The 19495-nt window shown below is 47.7% G+C and overlaps 1 protein-coding gene across 1 annotated transcript in view; it reads left to right on the top strand.

Annotated features, from left to right (window-relative positions):
* xrcc5 (X-ray repair complementing defective repair in Chinese hamster cells 5) overlaps positions 1-19495 on the top strand; it is a 361785-nt gene that overhangs the window by 90318 nt on the left and 251972 nt on the right. Inside the window, exon 5 of the mRNA XM_072468320.1 lies at positions 10690-10802. Coding sequence (XP_072324421.1) covers positions 10690-10802 — 113 coding nt within the window. The remainder of the gene's footprint in view (positions 1-10689; positions 10803-19495) is intronic.

Here is a 19495-nt window from a genome sequence, read left to right as displayed (position 1 = left end):
GGGATGAGAAAGGAGATTTAATAATGGGAGATGAGGAAATGGCTGAGGAACTGAGCAGGTTTTTTGGGTCGGTCTTCACAGTGGAAGACACAAATAACATGCCAGTGACTGATGGAAATGAGGCTATGACAGGTGAGGACATTGAGAGGATTGTTATCACCAAGGAGGTAGTGATGGGCAAGCTAATGGGGCTAAAGGTAGACAAGTCTCCTGGACCTGATGGAATGCATCCCAGAGTGCTAAAAGAGATGGCTAGAGAAATTGCAAATGCACTAGTGATAATTTACCAAAATTCACTGGACTCTGGGGTGGTCCTGGCGGATTGGAAATTAGCAAACGTGACACCACTGTTTAAAAAAGGAGGTAGGCAGAAAGCGGGTAATTATAGGCCAGTGAGCTTAACTTCGGTAGTAGGGAAGATGCTGGAATCTATCATCAAGGAAGAAATAGCGAGGCATCTGGATGGAAATTGTCCCATTGGACAGACGCAGCATGGGTTCATAAAGGGCAGGTCGTGCCTAACTAATTTAGTGGAATTTTTTGAGGATATTACCAGAGCGGTAGATAACGGGGAGCCAATGGATGTGGTATATGTGGATTTCCAGAAAGCCTTTGACAAGGTGCCACACAAGAGGTTGCTGCATAAGATAAAGATGCATGGCATTAAGGGTAAAGTAGTAGCATGGATAGAGGATTGGTTAATTAATATAAAGCAAAGAGTGGGGATTAATGGGTGTTTCACTGGTTGACAATCAGTAGCTAGTGGTGTCCCTCAGGGATCAGTGTTGGGCCCACAATTGGTCACGATTTGGAGTTGGGGACCAAGGGCAATGTGTCCAAGTTTGCAGATGACACTAAGTTGAGTGGTAAAGCAAAAAGTAGAGGATACTGGAAGTCTGCAGAAGGATTTGGATAGGTTAAGTGAATGGACTAGGGTCTGGCAATGGAATACAATGTTGACAAATGTGAGGTTATCCATTTTGGTAGGAATAACAGCAAAAGGGATTATTATTTAAATGATAAAATATTAAAACATACTGCTGTGCAGAGAGACCTGGGTGTGCTCGTGCATGAGTCGCAAGACGTTGGTTTACAGGTGCAACAGGTGAGTAAGAAGGCAAATGGAATTTTGTCCTTCATTGCTAGTGGGATGGAGTTTAAGACTAGGGAGGTTATGCTGCAATTGTATAAGTTGTTAGAGAGGCCACACCTGGAGTATTGTGTTTAGTTTTGGTCTCCTTACCTGAGAAAGGACGTACTGGCGCTAGAGGGTGTGCAGAGGAGATTCACTAGGTCAATCCCAGAGTTGAAGGGGTTGGATTACGAGGAGAGGTTGAGTAGACTGGGACTGTACTCATTGGACTTTAGAAGGATAAGGGGGGATCTTATAGAAACATATAAAATTATGAAGGGAATAGATAGGATAGATGCGGGCAGGTTGTTTCCACTGGCGGGTGAAAGCAGAACTAGGGGGCATAGCCTCAAAATAAGGGAAAGTAGATTTAGGACTGAGTTTAGGAGGAACTTCTTCACCCAAAGGGTTGTGAATCTATGGAATTCCTTGCCCAGTGAAGCAGTTGAGGCTCCTTCATTAAATGTTTTTAAGATAACCATAGACAGTTTTTTGAAGAATAAAGGGATTAAGGGTTATGGTGTTCGGGCCGGAAAGTGGAGCTGAGTCCACAAAAGATCAGCCATGATCTCATCGAATGGTGGAGCAGGCTCGAGGGGCCATATGGCCGACTCCTGCTCCTAGTTCTTATGTTCTTATAAGGGACCCTTCCGGTCCCCACTCAAGTTCTATCTTTTGACTGGCCATCTTTGGGTAGGATTGGAACCATTAGAAATCTATTCTGAGAGGTCTGCTTGTAGTCTAGTGCTACGGGACTAGATAGGCTAGGAGAATGGGCCAGAATTTGGTAGATGGAGTTTAATGTGGATAAATGTGAGTTTATCCATTTTGGCCGAAAAAATAGTCAGGCAAATTATTATGTAAAAGGAAAGCAGATTCAAATTGCATCTGGGCAGAGGGATCTGGGTGTCTTTGCTCATGAATCGCAGAAAGTCGGTTTGCAGGTACAGCATGTAATTAAAAAGGCAAATGGAATGTTAGCGTTTATTGCAAAAGGACTGGAGTATAAAAGTAGAGAAGTATTGTTGCAATTGTATAGGGTGTTGGTGAGACCACATCTGGATCATTGTGTCCAGTTTTGGTCTCCTTATTTGAGGAAGGATGTGGTGGCATTGGAGGCAGTTCAGAGGATGGTCACCAGATTGATTCCGGACATTAAAGGGTTAAGCAATTCCCGTTAGCGCTCTACGTCTCTTAACAAACTACCTACCACCGTTTGACTGTTGGTCAGACACTGTTCACAGGTTTGAAATTTGTAGGTCACTGCACCACCGGATCCTAAGATATGTCCAGCAGTAAATATACTCACCCGGTACTCCGATGATATCGAGCGACTGCTGAATCCTGCCGACTATGCCAGACTTAGCGGGAATGAATCCGGAAGAATCACTTGACACTGTAGTCTGCTCCAATCGTCAGTTTATTGTGGTTACGCCAGCGGGGAGCGAGTCTGCTCAATCCAGATACTTCTCCGCTGAATAAAGAGAATTATCGAACTTTATGCAATTTCAAATAGTTCCCCAGCCCAATGTAGTTGGACACAATCCAATCATAATGATTATAGATTACGTACATTGACCTTTCGGACCAATTCAATTGGTTACTGGGTAGCAGGGTACTGCAGGATCATCTCATGGACAACTAGGGGGATTACCCATGGCTTTATAACATCTCCCAGACCCCTTTATCGACCTTCCCTGGGTCTTATGCATATTTTGTTCCCTAATCTTTATCTCGTTACAGGCTGGTACCATTGTCAGCATTCTACAAGAACATCTGCCCGAGGGCTGCTGATTCAGGGCATTCTTACTGAGTGCGCCTTTTTGTGTGTATTTGGTGAAAACAGCCCATATAAGGAATGTAGTTCCCTGATACCTTGCAAATATCTCATAATTAGTTATTATAATATATATATATTTTTTAATAGAAATACATGTGGGTTACATAATATCTGTTGCTGGTGCCTCTGCCCGAGGAAACCCACTTCAACAATAAGCCAAGTGCTGGAAAGTGGGATTAGTGTAGATTTAGTGTAATTTTGTCAATGTAGACTCGATGGGCCACAGGAACCTGTATGTACTGTATGACTAAAACAATATAATCAGCTGTTCCTTAGTAATCAGGGGCACCTTTAGGATAGTAAGGCTTTTTGTGTGTAGTTTTATCTGAATTCAGAGCAAAGGAAGTGAGAGAAACTGAACTGGTCTAGCCATATTAAAACTGTGGCTACCAGAGCAGGCCAAAGGCTAGGAATTCTATGGTGAGTAATTCACCTCCTAACCATAGCCCCCCCCCCCCTCTCCAAACGCCTGTCCACCATCTACAAGACACAAATCAGGAGTGTAATGGAACACTGTCCACTTGCCTGGATGAGCGCAGCTCCAATAACACTCAAGAAGCTCAACACCATCCAGGACAAAGCAGCCCCGCTTGATTGCTCCCCTTCCACAAACATTCAAACCCTCCACCACCGCCGCACAGCGGCAGCCGTGTGTACCATCTACACGATGCACTGCAGTAACTCACCAAGGTTCCTCAGGCAACACCTTCCAAACCCACGACCATTACTATCTAGAAGGACAGGAGCCCCACCACCTGGAGGTTCCCCTCCGAGTCACTCACCACCCTGACTTGGAAATATATCGCCGTTCCTTCACTGTCGCTGGGGTAACACCCTGGAACATCCTCCCTAACAGCACAGTGGGTGTACCTACACCACAGGAACAGCAACAGTTCAAGAAGGCAGCTCACCACCACCTTCTGGTAAAGTGGTAAAGCAAAAAGTGCAGAGGATACTGGAAGTCTGCAGAGGGATTTGGATAGGCTAAGTGAATGGGCTAGGGTCTGGCAGATGGAATACAATGTTGACAAATGTGAGGTTATCCATTTTGGTAGGCATAACAGCAAAAGGGATTGTTATTTAAATGATAAAATATTAAAACATGCTGCTGTGCAGAGAGACCTGGGTGTGCTAGTGCATGAGTCGCAAAAAGTTGGTTTTCAGGTGCAACAGGTGATTAAGAAGGCAAATGGAATTTTGTCCTTCATTGCTAGAGGGATGGAGTTTAAGACTAGGGAGGTTCTGCTGCAATTGTATAAGGTGTTAGTGAGGCCACACCTGGAGTATTGTGTTCAGTTTTGGTCTCCTTACTTGAGAAAGGACGTACTGGCACTGGAGGGTGTGCAGAGGAGATTCACTAGGTTAATCCCAGGGCTGAAGGGGTTGGATTATGAGGCGAGGTTGAGTAGATTGGGACTGTACTCGTTCCAATTTAGAAGGATGAGGGGGGATCTTATAGAAACATATAAGATTATGAAGGGAATAGATAGGATAGATGCGGGCAGGTTGTTTCCACTGGCAGGTGAAAGCAGAACTAGGGGGCATAGCCTCAAAATAAGGGGAAGTAGATTTAGGACTGAGTTTAGGAGGAACGTCTTCACCCAAAGGGTTGTGAATCTATGGAATTCCTTGCCCAGTGAAGCAGCAGAGGCTCCTTCATTAAATGTTTTTAAGATAAAGATAGATAGTTTTTTGAAGAATAAAGGGATTAAGGGTTATGGTGTTCGGGCCGGAAAGTGGAGCTGAGTCCACAAAAGATCGGCCATGATCTCATTGAATGGCGGAGCAGGCTCGAGGGGCCAGATGGCCGACTCCTGCTCCTAGTTCTTATGTTCTTATGTTCTGAAGGGCATTTAGGGATGGGCAATAAATGCTGGCCGAAGATGCATAAAGGGTAAAAGAGTGACAAGGGAGAGGGTAGGGCCTCTTAAGGATAAACAAAGTCATCTGTGTGTAGATCTACAAGGGATGGAGAGTCCGAAATGAATATTTCTCGTCAGCATTTACTGTTGAGAAAGGCACAAATGGTAGGAAAATTAGGGAAATAAAAAGTGATGTCTTGAGCAGTGTACATTTACAGAGAAGGAGGTGCTGGAGGTATTAAGATAGATAAATCCCCGGGACCTGATAAAATGTATCCCAGGACATTGTGGGAGGTTAGGGAGGGAATTGCCGGCACCCGAACTGAGATATTTGAATCGTCGACAGCCACAGGAGAGGTGCCTGAAGATTGGTGGGTAGCAAATGTTGTGCCCTTGATTAAGAAGGGCTGTAGGGATGAGCCTGGGAGCTACAGGCAGGTTAGCCTTACTTCTGTAGTGGGTAAATTGTTAGAAGGTATCCTGAGGGACAGGATCTACAGGCATTTAGACAGGTAAGGGTTAATTAGGGAAAGTCAGCATGGCTTTGTAAGGGAAAAGTCATATCTCACAAATTTGATTGAGTTTTTTGAAGGGGTAACCAAAAAGGTAGATGAGGGCAGTGCAGTCGACATTGTCTACATGGACTTTAGCAAGGCCTTTGACAAGGTACAGCATGGTAGATTGTTTCAAAAGGTTAAATGTCACGGAATCCAGTGTGAGGTCGCCAATTGGATACAGAATTGGCTTGGCGACCGAAGCCAAAGGGAGGTTGTGGAGAGATGATTTTCAAACTGGAGGCCTGTGACCAGCGGTGTGCCTCAGGGATCGGTGCTGGGTCCACTATTACTTGTTATGTATATATAAATGATTTGGATGGGAATGTAGGAGGCATGGTTAATAAGTTTGCAGAGGCATCTTGACAAATACATGAGTCGGATAGGAATAGAGGAATACGGATCCCGGAAGTGCAGAAGGTTTTAGTTTAGACGGGCATCAGGATCGGTGCGGACTTAGAGGGCCGAAGGGCCTGTACCTGTGCTGTATTGTTCTTTGTTCATTGAAGGTGAGCAACAAATGACAAATGGCCCTGTGTGTATGTGTGTGGGTGGGGGTTAGGTCTTGTTCTCCCTCGATGCTGCGATGGCCCTGACCTTTCACTCTGTGTCACTGCTTTGATAACTCTGAACTCTTGCTCCCTACTGCTTATTGATGGTCCCAAACTCTTTCTCTCTTGCATCTTTTATGGACGGCACGATAGCACAGTGGGGAGCACTGTTGCTTCACAGTGCCAGGGTACCAGGTTTGATTCACGGCTTGGGTCACTGTCTGTGCAGAGTCCGAACAGGCGCCGGAATGTGGCGACTAGGGGCTTTTCACAGTAACTTCATTGCAGTGTTAATTGCAGTTAATTGAAGTTTCACAATAACTTCATTGCAGTTTTAGGGTAGCACGGTAGCACAAGTGGATAGCACTGTGGCTTCACAGCGCCAGGGTCCCAGGTTTGATTCTCCGCTGGGTCACTGACTGTGCGGAGTCGGCACGTGGATATCCTCCAGGTGCTCCGGCTTCCTCCCACAGTCCAAAGACGTGCAGGTTAGGTGGATTGGCCATGATAAATTGCCCTTAGTGACCAAAAAGGTTAGGTGGGATTATTGGGTTATGGGGATAGGGTGGAAGTGAGGGCTTAAGTGGGTCGGTGCAGACTCAATGGGCCGAATGGCCTCCTTCTGCACTGTATGTTCTATGTTCTTGTTCTATGTTCTTAATGTAAGCCTACTTGTGACAGTAAAGATTATTAGATTACATTATGGTCTTGAACTCTCACTCTCTCCCTTGCCGCTTTGATTGTGTTGAAATCTTGCATTCTCTTGGCATTTTACTGGTCCCGAACTCACGCCCTCTATCGCTTCCTTGATGGCCCTCAATTATTACTCTTTTGGTGCTTTGTTTGTCCTGAACTCTTGCTCTCTCATGCTGTTTTTATTCCCTGACCTATCGATCTGTGTCATTGCTTTAATGGCACGGATCTCTCACGCCTCAGCCACTGCTTTCATAGCCCTGAACTCTCTCTCTTCACTTTTATGACCCCAAATCTCATTCTTTCGTTGTATGGCCCTACCTCACGCTTCTTCATGCCTCTTTTCGATTTATTGTCACATGTACCGAGGTACAGTTAAAAAGCTGCATACAGTCCAGGCAGCTCGTTCCATAGATGAAAAACATAGGACATACGATAAATACACAATGTAAATGACTTTGAGTGATGGCGGGCGAGAGGCATCCGCGCGTTGGAGGGCTCCCGTTTGGGAACGGCATTGTCGGGGGTTAACGCCCGGTCCTAGGGCCAGCGAAGGCAGTAAAAGTCGGGCACAGAGAAGGGAAATGTCGAAGACCAGCAAAAAAGCGTCCGTGAAAAAAGCAGCTGAAAGTCCGTCGGGGAGTGGAAAGGCCTCCGCGGGATCAGTAAAGAAAATGGAAGCTGGAGCACCAGGGGAGGCCGCATTGCTTACGGCTGAAGAAATAACTAAGGTGATGGCTGCGGAATTCGAAAGGCAGTTTACAAAATACATGGAGACAATGAGGAAGGAGGAGAGAGAGGTTTTGTGTGTGCTGGTGGAGGAGGCGATTTCCCCGGTGACGAAGGCGGTGGCGAGCGCCGTGGCGGAGGTGCGAGAGCAAGGGGAGGCGCTGAAGGAAGTGGAGGAGACGTTATTGCAGCACGGTGATCAACTTGCCTCGATGGGGAAGGAGATGCGGAAGGTGATGGACATTAACAAGGATCTGCGAGGAAAAATGGAAGACCTGGAAAACAGATCCGGGCGACAGAATTTGAGGATTGTGGGGCTGCCCCTAGGAGTTGAAGGACTGAAGCCGACTGAGTATTTTGCCAAGATGCTGGCGAAACTATTGGGGGAGGGGGAGGATCCCTCCCGATATGAACTGGATCGGGCTCATCGGTCGTGGAGGCCTGTACCTAAGGCGAGTAAGCCGCCAAGGGTAGTGACTCTGTGCTTCCGTAGATACAGTTTGAAGGAGAAGGTCCTGAGCTGGGCCAAGCAGAAGCGGGTGGTGCAGTGGGCTGGAGCTGGTATACGTGTATACCAGGACTTTACGGTGGAGCTGGCGAGGAGGCGGGCTGCCTTCAACCGGGTGAAGAGGGCACTGTACATTAGCAAGGTGCAGTGCAGCATTGTATATCCAGCGAAGCTGAGGGTGACTTACAAGCTCAGGGACTTTTATTTTGGAACGGCGGAAGCAGCGGAGGAGTTTGCGAAGGCAGAAGGACTGTGGCAGAACTGAGAAATTGAGAAATGGCCATGTGCCGATGTAACCTCATGACTGTATTTTCTTCTTTTTTGTTTCACTGCGTGCGGGTGTATGGGCTAAATGAGCCAATGTTGTATATATTTGGACAAGGGAAGTGATGGGACTTTCACTCGAAATGAGGGCTCTTTGGGGTGTAGGTGGATATGCGGGGTTTGTGTGCTAAAAGGGGATCTCTGGGCTTTCCAAGGGCCGGGCAAGGGGGAAAGGGACCCGGGTGCGCGGGGGCCTCCACGCTGGCCGGTTTAAGCCGGTCAGTGAATGGGAGTGAGGTGGGGGGAGGGCCTGCGGCCATCGGAGCCTGGCAGAACAGGGTCCGAGTGGTCTAGACGGGTGGAAAGTTGGGCGGAAGGAACCGAGGTTGGGGGGAGGAGTTTTACAAGAGGCAGTGGACGGGAGGAGTTGGAGACTGTGGTGGGGGGGGGGGGGGTTGTACAACTCTTGGGTATCATGTATGGTACTCTTTCAGAGGTTGGATTGCGTTGAGTGTAGGGGGGGAGGGGGAGGGGCTGTTTAGCACAGGGCTAAAGAGCTGGCTTTGAAAGCAGACCAAGGCAGGCCAGCAGCATGGTTGAATTCCCGTACCAGCCTCCCAAACAGGCGGCGGAATGTAGCGACTAGGGGCTTTTCACAGTAACTTCATTTGAAGCCTACTTGTGACAATAAGCGATTTTCATAGGTCAATGGTGATCATGGGCGTTCCCGGACTCCTTTTTCTTTTTCTCTTTTGTTTTTTGTTTCCACCGTGGGAGGGTTTGTTTTATTGGATGCATATATTGATATGTGGGCCGTTGTTTGGGGTGGTGGGAGGATGGGATCGTTGGTATTGTTAAGGGGATTGATTTTGTATTTGTTACCGTTTACTGTTTGTGGGTGCGGTGTAAACTTTGAAGGAAAATGTGAAAATGGAGAATAAAAACATTTTTAAAAAAGATACACAATGTAAATACAAAGACATAGGCACCGGGTGAAGCATGTGGAGTGTAGTAGTACTGTCATGTGAGTGTCCCTTTAAGGAACGTTTTTGTCTTGTCATATGGCTTCAGTGATGTCATTGTGTGAGTTTTTACTTTCGTTTTGGGTTGAGAGCTGGCTGGGACTCTGAGTTTTGGTTTTGCTTTGAGTTTGAACTAGTTTGTACTGCACAGGTTGAAAGGAAGGGTTTCCCTATCTTCATTTTAAAAGCTGTTTCTAGACTACTTAATAACTTAAAAGAGATAATTACTTTCTGTAGGGAATTCAAACCTGCTGTTTGGAAAGGGAATCAGAGTATCAATACCAAGTCTTAAAGACAGAAAGAGTGCCGTGTGCTGGTCCACACCTTTGAAAAGGTTTTTCTGGTTTATGGGATCTTGTTATTAAATTGGAACAGTTAAGGGGGAATTCAAAGAACAAACAAAGAACAAAGAAATGTACAGCACAGGAACAGGCCCTTCGGCCCTCCAAGCCCGTGCCGACCATACTGCCCGACTAAACTACAATCTTCTACACTTCCTGGGTCCGTATCCTTCTATTCCCATCCTATTCATATATTTGTCAAGATGCCCCTTAAATGTCCCTATCGTCCCTGCTTCCACTACCTCCTCCGGTAGCGAGTTCCAGGTACCCACTACCCTCTGCGTAAAAAACTTGCCTCGTACATCTACTCTAAACCTTGCCCCTCTCACCTTAAACCTATGCCCCCTAGTAATTGACCCCTCTACCCTGGGGAAAAGCCTCTGACTATCCACTCTGTCTATGCCCCTCATAATTTTGTATACCTCTATCAGGTCGCCCCTCAACCTCCTTCGTTCCAGTGAGAACAAACCGAGTTTATTCAATCGCTCCTCATAGCTTATGCCCTCCATACCAGGCAACATTCTGGTAAATCTCTTCTGCACCCTCTCTAAAGCCTCCACATCCTTCTGGTAGTGTGGCGACCAGAATTGAACACTATACTCCAAGTGTGGCCTAACTAAGGTTCTATACAGCTGCAACATGACTTGCCAATTCTTATACTCAATGCCCCGGCCAATGAAGGCAAGCATGCCGTATGCCTTCTTGACTACCTTCTCCACCTGAATTCATTCAGTTATACATAGATTACTGGAGCTATGTGGGGTCTTTATGTTTGTAGTTGATAAAAATACTTACTGTGTGTGTTTATAAAAATGTTGACTAAATTCATAGAATAAAGTTAGTTTTTTAATGAAAAGTGCTGAAGACCTCTGTTGAATAACACGTGAAAGGCAGGCCCTTGTGCTCATTGTAATAAAATCAATAACAGTTGTAGGTCAGGTGGACTCCATGATACACTTGGTGTTTTCTAAACCCTGGCCCATAACACTAAGTAGAGAAGATGTGTGGAGAGATCAGTTCAGTCCATAAGAGGGACATTCAGGAGTCTGGTAACAGTGGGGAAGTGCGTGTTTGGTGAGTAAACTTTCTATGATTCCAATATGATCTTATGTAGCCTGGCATCAAATTTTATGAAGTGCCTTGGGATGTTTTAGATTGCTAATGACACTGTATAATTTCAAATTATCTTTCAGGATTCCGCTATGGTAGTGATATTATTCCATTCTCACAAGTGGATCAGGAACAGATGAAGTATAAAACAGATGGCAAATGCTTCAGAGTTCTCGGATTTACCAAGTCTGCACAAGTAAGCAGCAGTTAGAAATGTATTTGTCGTGTGTTCCTCGTGTCACAATACCTGATCTTTTGATAATTTTTAATAAATATTTTAATTAAAATTTCCAGTTTGCAAACATAAAAATTCAACCAGATTCATACGTTATACCAAAAAATATCCCCCTCCGCTCAAACCGTCCCCCCAATTTAAAAAAAAAAAATTATTTAGTGAACAATTTTCCAGAATACAACCATTTCTGTCCAACAATTTGGATGGATTTGTTTATTGTCACGTGTACCGAGGTACAGTGAAAAGTATTTTCACTGCGAGCAGCTCAACAGATCATTAAGTACATGAGAAGAAAAGGGAATAAAAGAAAATACATAATAGGGCAACACAACATATACAATGTAACTACATAAGCACCGGCATCGGGTGAAGCATACAGGGTGTAGTGTTAATGAGGTCAGTCCATAAGAGGGTCATTTAGGAGTCTGGTGACAGTGGGGAAGAAGCTGTTTTTGAGTCTGTTCGAGCGTGTTCTCCGACTTCTGTATCTCCTGCCTGAAGGAAGAAGTTGGAAGAGTGAGTAAGCCGGGTGGGAGGGATCTTTGATTATGCTGTCCGCTTTCCCCAGGCAGCGGGAGGTGTAGATGGAGTCAATGGATGGGAGGCAGGTTTGTGTAATGGACTGGGCGGTGTTCACGACTCTCTGAAGTTTCTTGCCGTCCTGGACCGAGCAGTTGCCATACCAGGCTGTGATGCAGCCCGATAGGATGCTTTCTACGGTGCATCTGTAAAAGTTGGTAAGGGTTAATGTGGACATGCCGAATTTCTTTAGTTTCCTGAGGAAGTATAGGCGCTGTTGTGCTTTCTTGGTGGTACCGTCGACATGGGTAGACCAGGGCAGATTTTTGGAGATGTGCACCCCTAGGAATTTGAAACTGCTAACCATCTCCACCTCGTTGATGCTGACAGGGGTGTGTACTGTACTTTGCTTCCTGAAGTCAGTGACCAGCTCTTTAGTTTTTCTGGCATTGAGGGAGAGATTGTTGTCGCTACACCACTCCACTAGGTTCTCTATCTCCCGCTGTCTTCTGACTCGTCGTTATTCGAAATCCAGCCCACTATGATCGTATTGTCAGCAAACTTGGTAGATGGAGTTGGAACCAAGTTTTGCCACGCAGTCGTGTGCACAGGGAGTAGAGTAGGGGGCTAAGTGCACAGCCTTGTGGGGTCCTGATGTTGGGGACTATTGTGGAGGAGGTTTTGTTGTTCATTCTTACTGATTGTGGTCTGTTGGTCAGAAAATCGAGGATTCAGTTGCAGAGTCGGGAGCCAAGTCCTTGGTTTTGGAGCTTTGATTTGAGCTTGGCTGGGATTATGGTGTTGAAGGCGGAGCTGTAGTCAATAAATACGAGTCTGATGTAGGAGTCCTTGTTTTCGAGATGCTCTAGGGATGAGTGTAGGGCCAGGGAAATGGCGTCTGATGTGGACCGGTTGTAGCGGTATGGGAATTGCAGTGGATCAAGGCGTTCTGGGAGTATGGAGGTGATGCGCTTCATGATCAACCTCTCGAAGCACGTCATTACGACTGACGTCAGGGCCACTGGTCAGTAGTCATTGAGGCACGTTGCCTGGTTCTTCTTTGGTACCGGTATTTGGTGGTCTTCTTGAAGCAGGTGGGGACCTCGGAGTGGAGTAGGGACAGGTTAAAGATGTCTGCGAATACCTCTGCCAGCTGGTCCGCGCAGGCTCTGAGTGCACGACCAGGGATCCCGTCCGGACCCGTCGCCTTCCGAGGGTTCACTTTCAGGAAGGCCGATCTGACTTTGGAAGCTGTGATGGTGGGTATGGGTGAATTATGGGCTGCTGGGGCACTCGACAGCGGATTGTTGGTTACCTGCTCGAACCGAGCATAGAATGCATTGAGTTCATCGGGGAGGGATGCGCTGATGCCGGAGATACTGTTTGGCTTCGCTTTGTAGCCTGTTATGTTGTTTAGTCCTTGCCACAACTGCCAAGAGTCTTTCTGTGACTCTAGATTGGTTTGATATTCCAACCTTTTCATAGTTGACAGCATTCCAACCTTTTCACCCTCTCCCCCCACAAATCTCAAAGAAACATCAGCCAATCACAATGTCCTCCCCCTCCCCCTAACATCTGATGGTGACCAACTCTCTGAAAAAGGACATAAATGGCTGTTTCCTAAGGTAGAATCCTCCAGCCCCCCTCCCGTTAGCTACTTGATTTTTTTCTCAGTGTAAAAATGTTATCAGGTCATCGAGTCATAGATGTTTACAACATGGAAACAGGCCCTTCGGCCCAGCTTGTCCATGCTGCCCTGTTTCTATCACTAAGCTAGTCCCATTTGCCTGCATTTGGCCCATATCCCTCTATACCCACCTTGCCCATGTGACTGTCTAACTTTTTTAAAGGAAAAAATTGTACCACTGTCTCTGGCAGCTCGTTCCAGATGCTCACCACCCTCCGTCTCCAAGCCAGGCTGCTGCACTCGGCGGGGTGGAGACCTCCAGCCAGGCTGCTGCACTGGGCGGGACGAGGGCCTCCAGCCAGGCTGCTGCATGGGGCGGGTGGAGACCACCAGCCAGGCTGCTGCACTGGGCGGGAGTGGGGGCCTCCAGCCAGGCTGCTGCACTGGGCGGGACGAGGGCCTCCAGCCAGGCTGCTGCACTGGGCGGGAGTGGGGGCCTCCAGCCAGGCTGCTTCATGGGGCGGGACGAGGGCCTCCAGCCAGGCTGCTGCATGGGGCGGGGTGGAGACCTCCAGCCAGGCTGCTGCACTGGGCGGGGTGGAGACCTCCAGCCAGGCTGCTGCACTGGGCGGGGTGGAGACCTCCTGCCAGGCTGCTGCACTGGGCGGGACGAGGGCCTCCAGCCAGGCGACTGCACTGGGTGGGACGAGGGCCTCCAGCCAGGCTGCTGCACTGGGCGGGGTGGAGACCACCAGCCAGGCTGCTTCATGGGGCGGGACGAGGGCCTCCAGCCAGGCTGCTGCATGGGGCGGGGTGGAGACCTCCAGCCAGGCTGCTGCACTGGGCGGGACGAGGGCCTCCAGCCAGGCTGCTGCACTGGGCGGGACGAGGGCCTCCAGCCAGGCTGCTGCACTGGGCGGGAGTGGGGGCCTCCAGCCAGGCTGCTTCATGGGGCGGGATGGAGACCTCCAGCCAGGCTGCTGCACTGGGCGGGAGTGGGGGCCTCCAGCCAGGCGACTGCACTGGGTGGGACGAGGGCCTCCAGCCAGGCTGCTGCACTGGGCGGGAGTGGGGGCCTCCAGCCAGGCGACTGCACTGGGTGGGACGAGGGCCTCCAGCCAGGCGACTGCACTGGGCGGGAGTGGGGGCCTCCAGCCAGGCTGCTGCACTGGGCGGGGTGGAGACCTCCAGCCAGGCTGCTGCACTGGGCGGGACGAGGGCCTCCAGCCAGGCTGCTGCATGGGGCGGGACGAGGGCCTCCAGCCAGGCTGCTGCACTGGGCAGTGGGACGTGATGTGTTGGGTGTTCTGGATCACAAACAGGTCACCAACACTTGAGGTGGTGCAACTCTATTTTATTACAAGGTTAACTATTTAAACATACTTGAACTGTGGGTAAATACGATACCAGCTTTTACTATAGACCTTTGCCTAGTCCTAACCAGTTGATGCACTCAGCACATGGTGAATGTCTGTGCTGCAGGCTGTGGGCTCTGTCCTCCAAACTAGCTGCAACTTGAATAAGCGGGAACTCTGATGTCCCCTGTCTTTATAGTGCGTGTGCTGTCACTGGTGATTGGCTGCGGTGTTGTGTATGTTGATTGGTCCCACAGTGTGTCCATCAGTGTGTGTCTGCACCATGATATACTGGTGTATATTATGACAGGACGAAGGCCTCCAGCCAAACAAGATTGGTCTCCGGACAATCAAGGAAGCAAAGGCAAGAGCCTCTGCCTCCGCCCCTGTCTGTAACTCCGCCAAGTTTGAAATCCCAAAATTAGCCCCCGAAGGACATGACTCCAAGTTGACACCGAGAAGGCCCAACATCATAGAATCATAGAATTTACAGTGCAGATGGAGGCCATTTGGGCCCTCGAGTCTGCACCGGCCCTTGGAAAGAGCTCCCTACTTAAGTCCACGCCTTCACCCTATCCCCGTAACCCAGTAACCCAGGCTAACATTTTTGGACACGAGGCAATTTAGCATGGCTAATCCACCTAAACTGCACATCTTTGGACTGTGGGGGGAAACTGGAGCACCCGGAGGAAACCCACGCACACACGGGGAGAACGTGAAGACTCCACACAGACTGTACTGGATCTGGTTTTGGGGAATGAGCCTGGTTGAGGTTTCAGTCGGGGAACATTTTGGGAGTAGTGACCACAATTCCGTACGTTTTAGGGTACTTTTGGACAGGGATGAGGGTAACCCTCGCATTAAGATGCTAAACTGGAGAAAGGCAAATTACGATAACATTAGACAGGAATTGTAGAATTTGGTTTGGGTGTGGCTGTTGGATCGGAAATCAACAGCAAACATGTGGGAGTCTTTCAAGCAACAGTTGATTCGGATTCAGGAAAGTCACGTTCTTGAGAGAACGAACGTTACGTATGGGGAGTTTAGAGAGCCTTGGACATCGAGGGATATTGTGAACTTTGTCAAAAAGAAATAGGAGACTTTTGTACGTTCTAGAAGGGTGGGGGCAGTTGCAAACCTTGAAGAGTATAGAGAAAGTAGGAAGATACTGAGAAGCGGACAATTAGGAAGGCTAGGTAGTCAAGAAAGTATACGGAATGCTTGCCTTCATTGGACGGGGCATCGAGTGTAAACACTGGCAAGTCATGCTACAGTTGTACGGAACCTTGGTAAGGCCGCACTTGGAATATTGCGCACAATTCTTAACCCCACACTACCGGAAGGATGTGGAGGCTTTGGAGAGGGTGCAGAGGAGGTTTACCAGGATGTTGCCTGGTCTGGCGAGTGTTAGCTATGTGGAGAGACTGAATAGACTTGGACTGTTTTCATCAGAAGACGGAGGTTGGGGGTGACCTGATAGAGGTCCACAAGATTATGAGGGACATAGAATCATAGAATCATAGAAGTCATAGGAGCTTTTCACAGTAACTTCAGTGACAATAAGCGATTTTTATTTCATTTCATTTCCATTTCATTTCATTTGACTGACATCTTTGTATCCATATTGGTGAGATCCCAGAGGACTGGAGAAAAGCTAATGTGGCACCGCTGTTTATGCATGGTAGCAGGGATAATCCTGGAAACTATAGGCCGGTGAGCCTCACGTCGGTAGTCGGTAAATTATTGGAGAGAATTCTCAGGGACAGGATTTATAGCCATTTGGAAACAAATGGACTCATTAGCGATAGACAGCATGGTTTTGTGAAGGGGGAGGTTGTGCCTCACCAACTTGATCACATTTTTTTGAGGAGGTGACAAAGATGATTGATGAGAGGAGGGTGGTGGATGTTGTTTACATGGACTTCAGTAAAGCCTTTGACAAAGTGCCTCGTGAAAATGAAAATCGCTTATTGTCACAAGTAGGCTTCAAGGAAGTGAATGTGAAAAGCCCCTAGTCGCCACATTCCAGCGCCTGTTTGGGGAGGCTGGTACGGGACTTGAACCGTGCTGCTGGCCTGCCTTGGTCTGCTTTGAAAGCCAGCGATTTAGCCCAGTGTGCTAAACCAGCCCCTGGCTGGGGCAGACTGGTACAAAAGGTGAAGTCACACTGGATCAAAGGTGAGGTGGAAAGATGGAAACAGAACTGGTTCGGTCACAGAAGGCAAAGGGTACCAGTAGAAGGGTGCTTTTCTGAATGGACGGTTGTGATTAGTGGTGTTCCACAGGGATCTGTTCTGGGGCCTCTGCTGTTTTGGAGGAAAATGTAGCTGGTCTGATTAGTAAGTTTGTGGATAACACCAAGGCTGGTGGAGTGACAGATAGTGTTGAGGATTGTCAGAGGATGCAGTAGGACATAGATCGGCTGGAGACTTGGGGCAGAGAAATGGCAAATGGAGTTTATCCGGACAAATGTGAGGTAATTCATTTTGGTAGGTCTAACATAGATGGGAAATATACCGTAAATGGTAAAACCCTTCGGAGTATAGAAAGTCAGAGAGATCTGGGCGTGCAGGACCATAGATCTTTGAAAGTGACAACACAAGTGGACAAGGTAGTCAAAGGTAGTAGTCAAGAAAGCAGACGGAATGCTTGCCTTCATTGGACGGGGCATCGAGTATAAAAACTGGCAAGTCACGCTGCAGTTGTATAGAACCTTGGTAAGGCCGCACTTGGAATACTGCGCACAATTCTGGTCGTCACACTACCACAAGGATGTGGAGGGTTTGGAGAGGGTGCAAAGGAGGTTTACCAGGACGTTGTGTGGTCTGGGGGGTGTTAGCTATGTGGAGGGGCTGAATAGACTTGAACTGTTTTCATTAGAAAGACAGAGTTTGAGGGATAGATTTGGATTTGGATTTGTTTATTGTCACGTGTACCGAGGTGCAGTGAAAAGTATTTTTCTACGAGCAGCTCAAACAGATCATTAACTACATGAAAAGAAAATAAATTAAAAAGAAAACGCATAATAGGTACACAATGTAACTACATAACACCGGCATTGTGTGAAGTATACAGGAGTGTTGTATTAATCAGGTCAGTCCATAAGAGGGTCGTTTAGGAGTCTGGTAACGGTGGGGAAGAAGCTGTTTTTGAGTCTGTTCGTGCGTGTTCTCAGACTTTTGATTCTCCTGCCCGATGGAAGAAGTTGGAAGAGTGAGTAAGCCGGGTCGGAGGGATCTTTGATCATGCTGCCCACTTTCCCCAGGCAGCGGGAGGTGTAGATGAAGTCTATGGATGGGAGGCAGGTTCGTGTGATGGACTGGGCGGTGGTCACGACTCTCTGAAGTTTTTAGCGGTATTGGGCCGATCGGTTGCCATACCAGGCTGTGATGCAGCCAGATAGGATACTTTCTATGGTGCATCTGTAAAAGTTGGTAAGAGTTAATATGGACATGCCGAATTTCCTTAGTTTCCTGAGGAAGTATAGGCGCTGTTGTGCTTTCTTGATGGTAGCATCGACGTGGGTAGACCAGGACAGATTTTTGGTGATGTGCACGCCTAGGAATTTGAAACTGCTAACCATCTCCACCTCGGCCCCGTTGATGCTGACGGGGGTGTGTACAGAACTTTGCTTCCTGAAGTCAATGACCAGCTCTTTAATTTTGCTGGCATTGAGGGATAGATTGGTGTCGTTGCATCACTCCACTAGGTTCTCTATCTCGCTCCTCTGTTCTGACTCGTCGTTATTCGAGATCCGGCCCACTATGGCCATGTCGTGGTGTAGCTCTGTTATTTAAGGATGACATCTGGGTAGTAGTGGGAGGATGATATCGGTGCGATGGAGAATGAGGTTGAATCCATTTGGGTGGAAATCAGGCATAGTAAGGCGAAAAAGTCACTGATAGGAGTAGTCTATAGGCCACCAAATAGTGACATTACGATGGGGCGGGCAATAAACAAAGAAATAACTGACGATATGGAGATTTTAATCTACATGTCGATTGGTTTAACCAGGTCGGTCAAGGCAACCTTGAGAAGGAGTTAAGAGAATGCATCCGCGATAGCTTCCTAGAACAGTGTGTAATGGAATCTCCGAGGGAACAAGCGGTCCTAGATCTGGCCCTGTGTAATGAGACAGGATTGATTCATGATCTCATAGTTAGGGATCCTCTCAGAAGGAGCGATCACAATATGGTGGAATTTAAAATACAGATGGAGGGTGAGAAGGTAAAATCAAACACTAGTGTTTTGTGCTTAAACAAAGGAGATTACAATGGGATGAGAGAAGAGCTAGCTAAGGTAGACTGGGAGCAAAGACTTTATGGTGAAACAGTTGAGGAACTGTTTTTGAAGTGTGTCTACTTCAATGCGAGGAGCATCAGGAATAAGGTTGGTGAGCTTGAAGCATGGATTGGTACCTGGGACTACGATGTTGTGGCCATTACGGAGATGTGGGTAGAACAGGGGCAGGAATGGTTGTTGGAGGTTCCGGAGCTTAGATGTTTCAGTAAGATTAGGGAAAGTGGTAAAAGAGGTGGAGGAGTAGCATCGTTAATGAAGGATAGTATAATGGCAGCAGAAAGACAATTTGAGGAGGACCTGTCTGCTGAGTGTGGGCTGAAGTTAGAAATAGGAAAGGAGCGGTCACTTTGTTAGGAGTTTTCTATAGGCCCCCAAATAGTAATAGAGATGTGGAGGAAAAGATTTCAATATAGATTTTGGATAGATGCGGTAGTCACAGCGGAGTTGTCATGGGTGACTTTAACTTTCCAAATATTGATTGGAACCACTATAATTCGAATAGTTTGGATGGGGCTGTTTTTATCCAGTGTGTGCAGGAGGGTTTCCCCACACAATATGTGGATAGACTGACAAGAGGCAGGACCACATTGGATTTGGTACTGGGTAATGAACCGGGCCAAGTGTTAGATTTGGTTGTGGGAGAGCACTTTGGAGATAGTGACCACAATTCGGTGTCTTTCACTATAGCAATGGAGAGGGATAGGAACATACGGCAGGGCAAGGTTTATAACTGGGGGAAGGGTAATTACGATGCGATTAGGCAAGAATTGTGGAGCATAAGATGGAAACAGGAACTGTCAGGGATAAGCACAATTGAGTGGAGCTTGTTCAACGAGCAAACACGGCATGTC

Source organism: Scyliorhinus torazame, chromosome 2 (genome assembly GCF_047496885.1).
Source record: "Scyliorhinus torazame isolate Kashiwa2021f chromosome 2, sScyTor2.1, whole genome shotgun sequence".
Taxonomy (NCBI): Eukaryota; Metazoa; Chordata; class Chondrichthyes; order Carcharhiniformes; family Scyliorhinidae; genus Scyliorhinus; species Scyliorhinus torazame.
The sequence above is the reverse complement of the archived record's forward strand: the minus strand, read 5'-3'. Positions and strand labels throughout refer to the sequence as shown.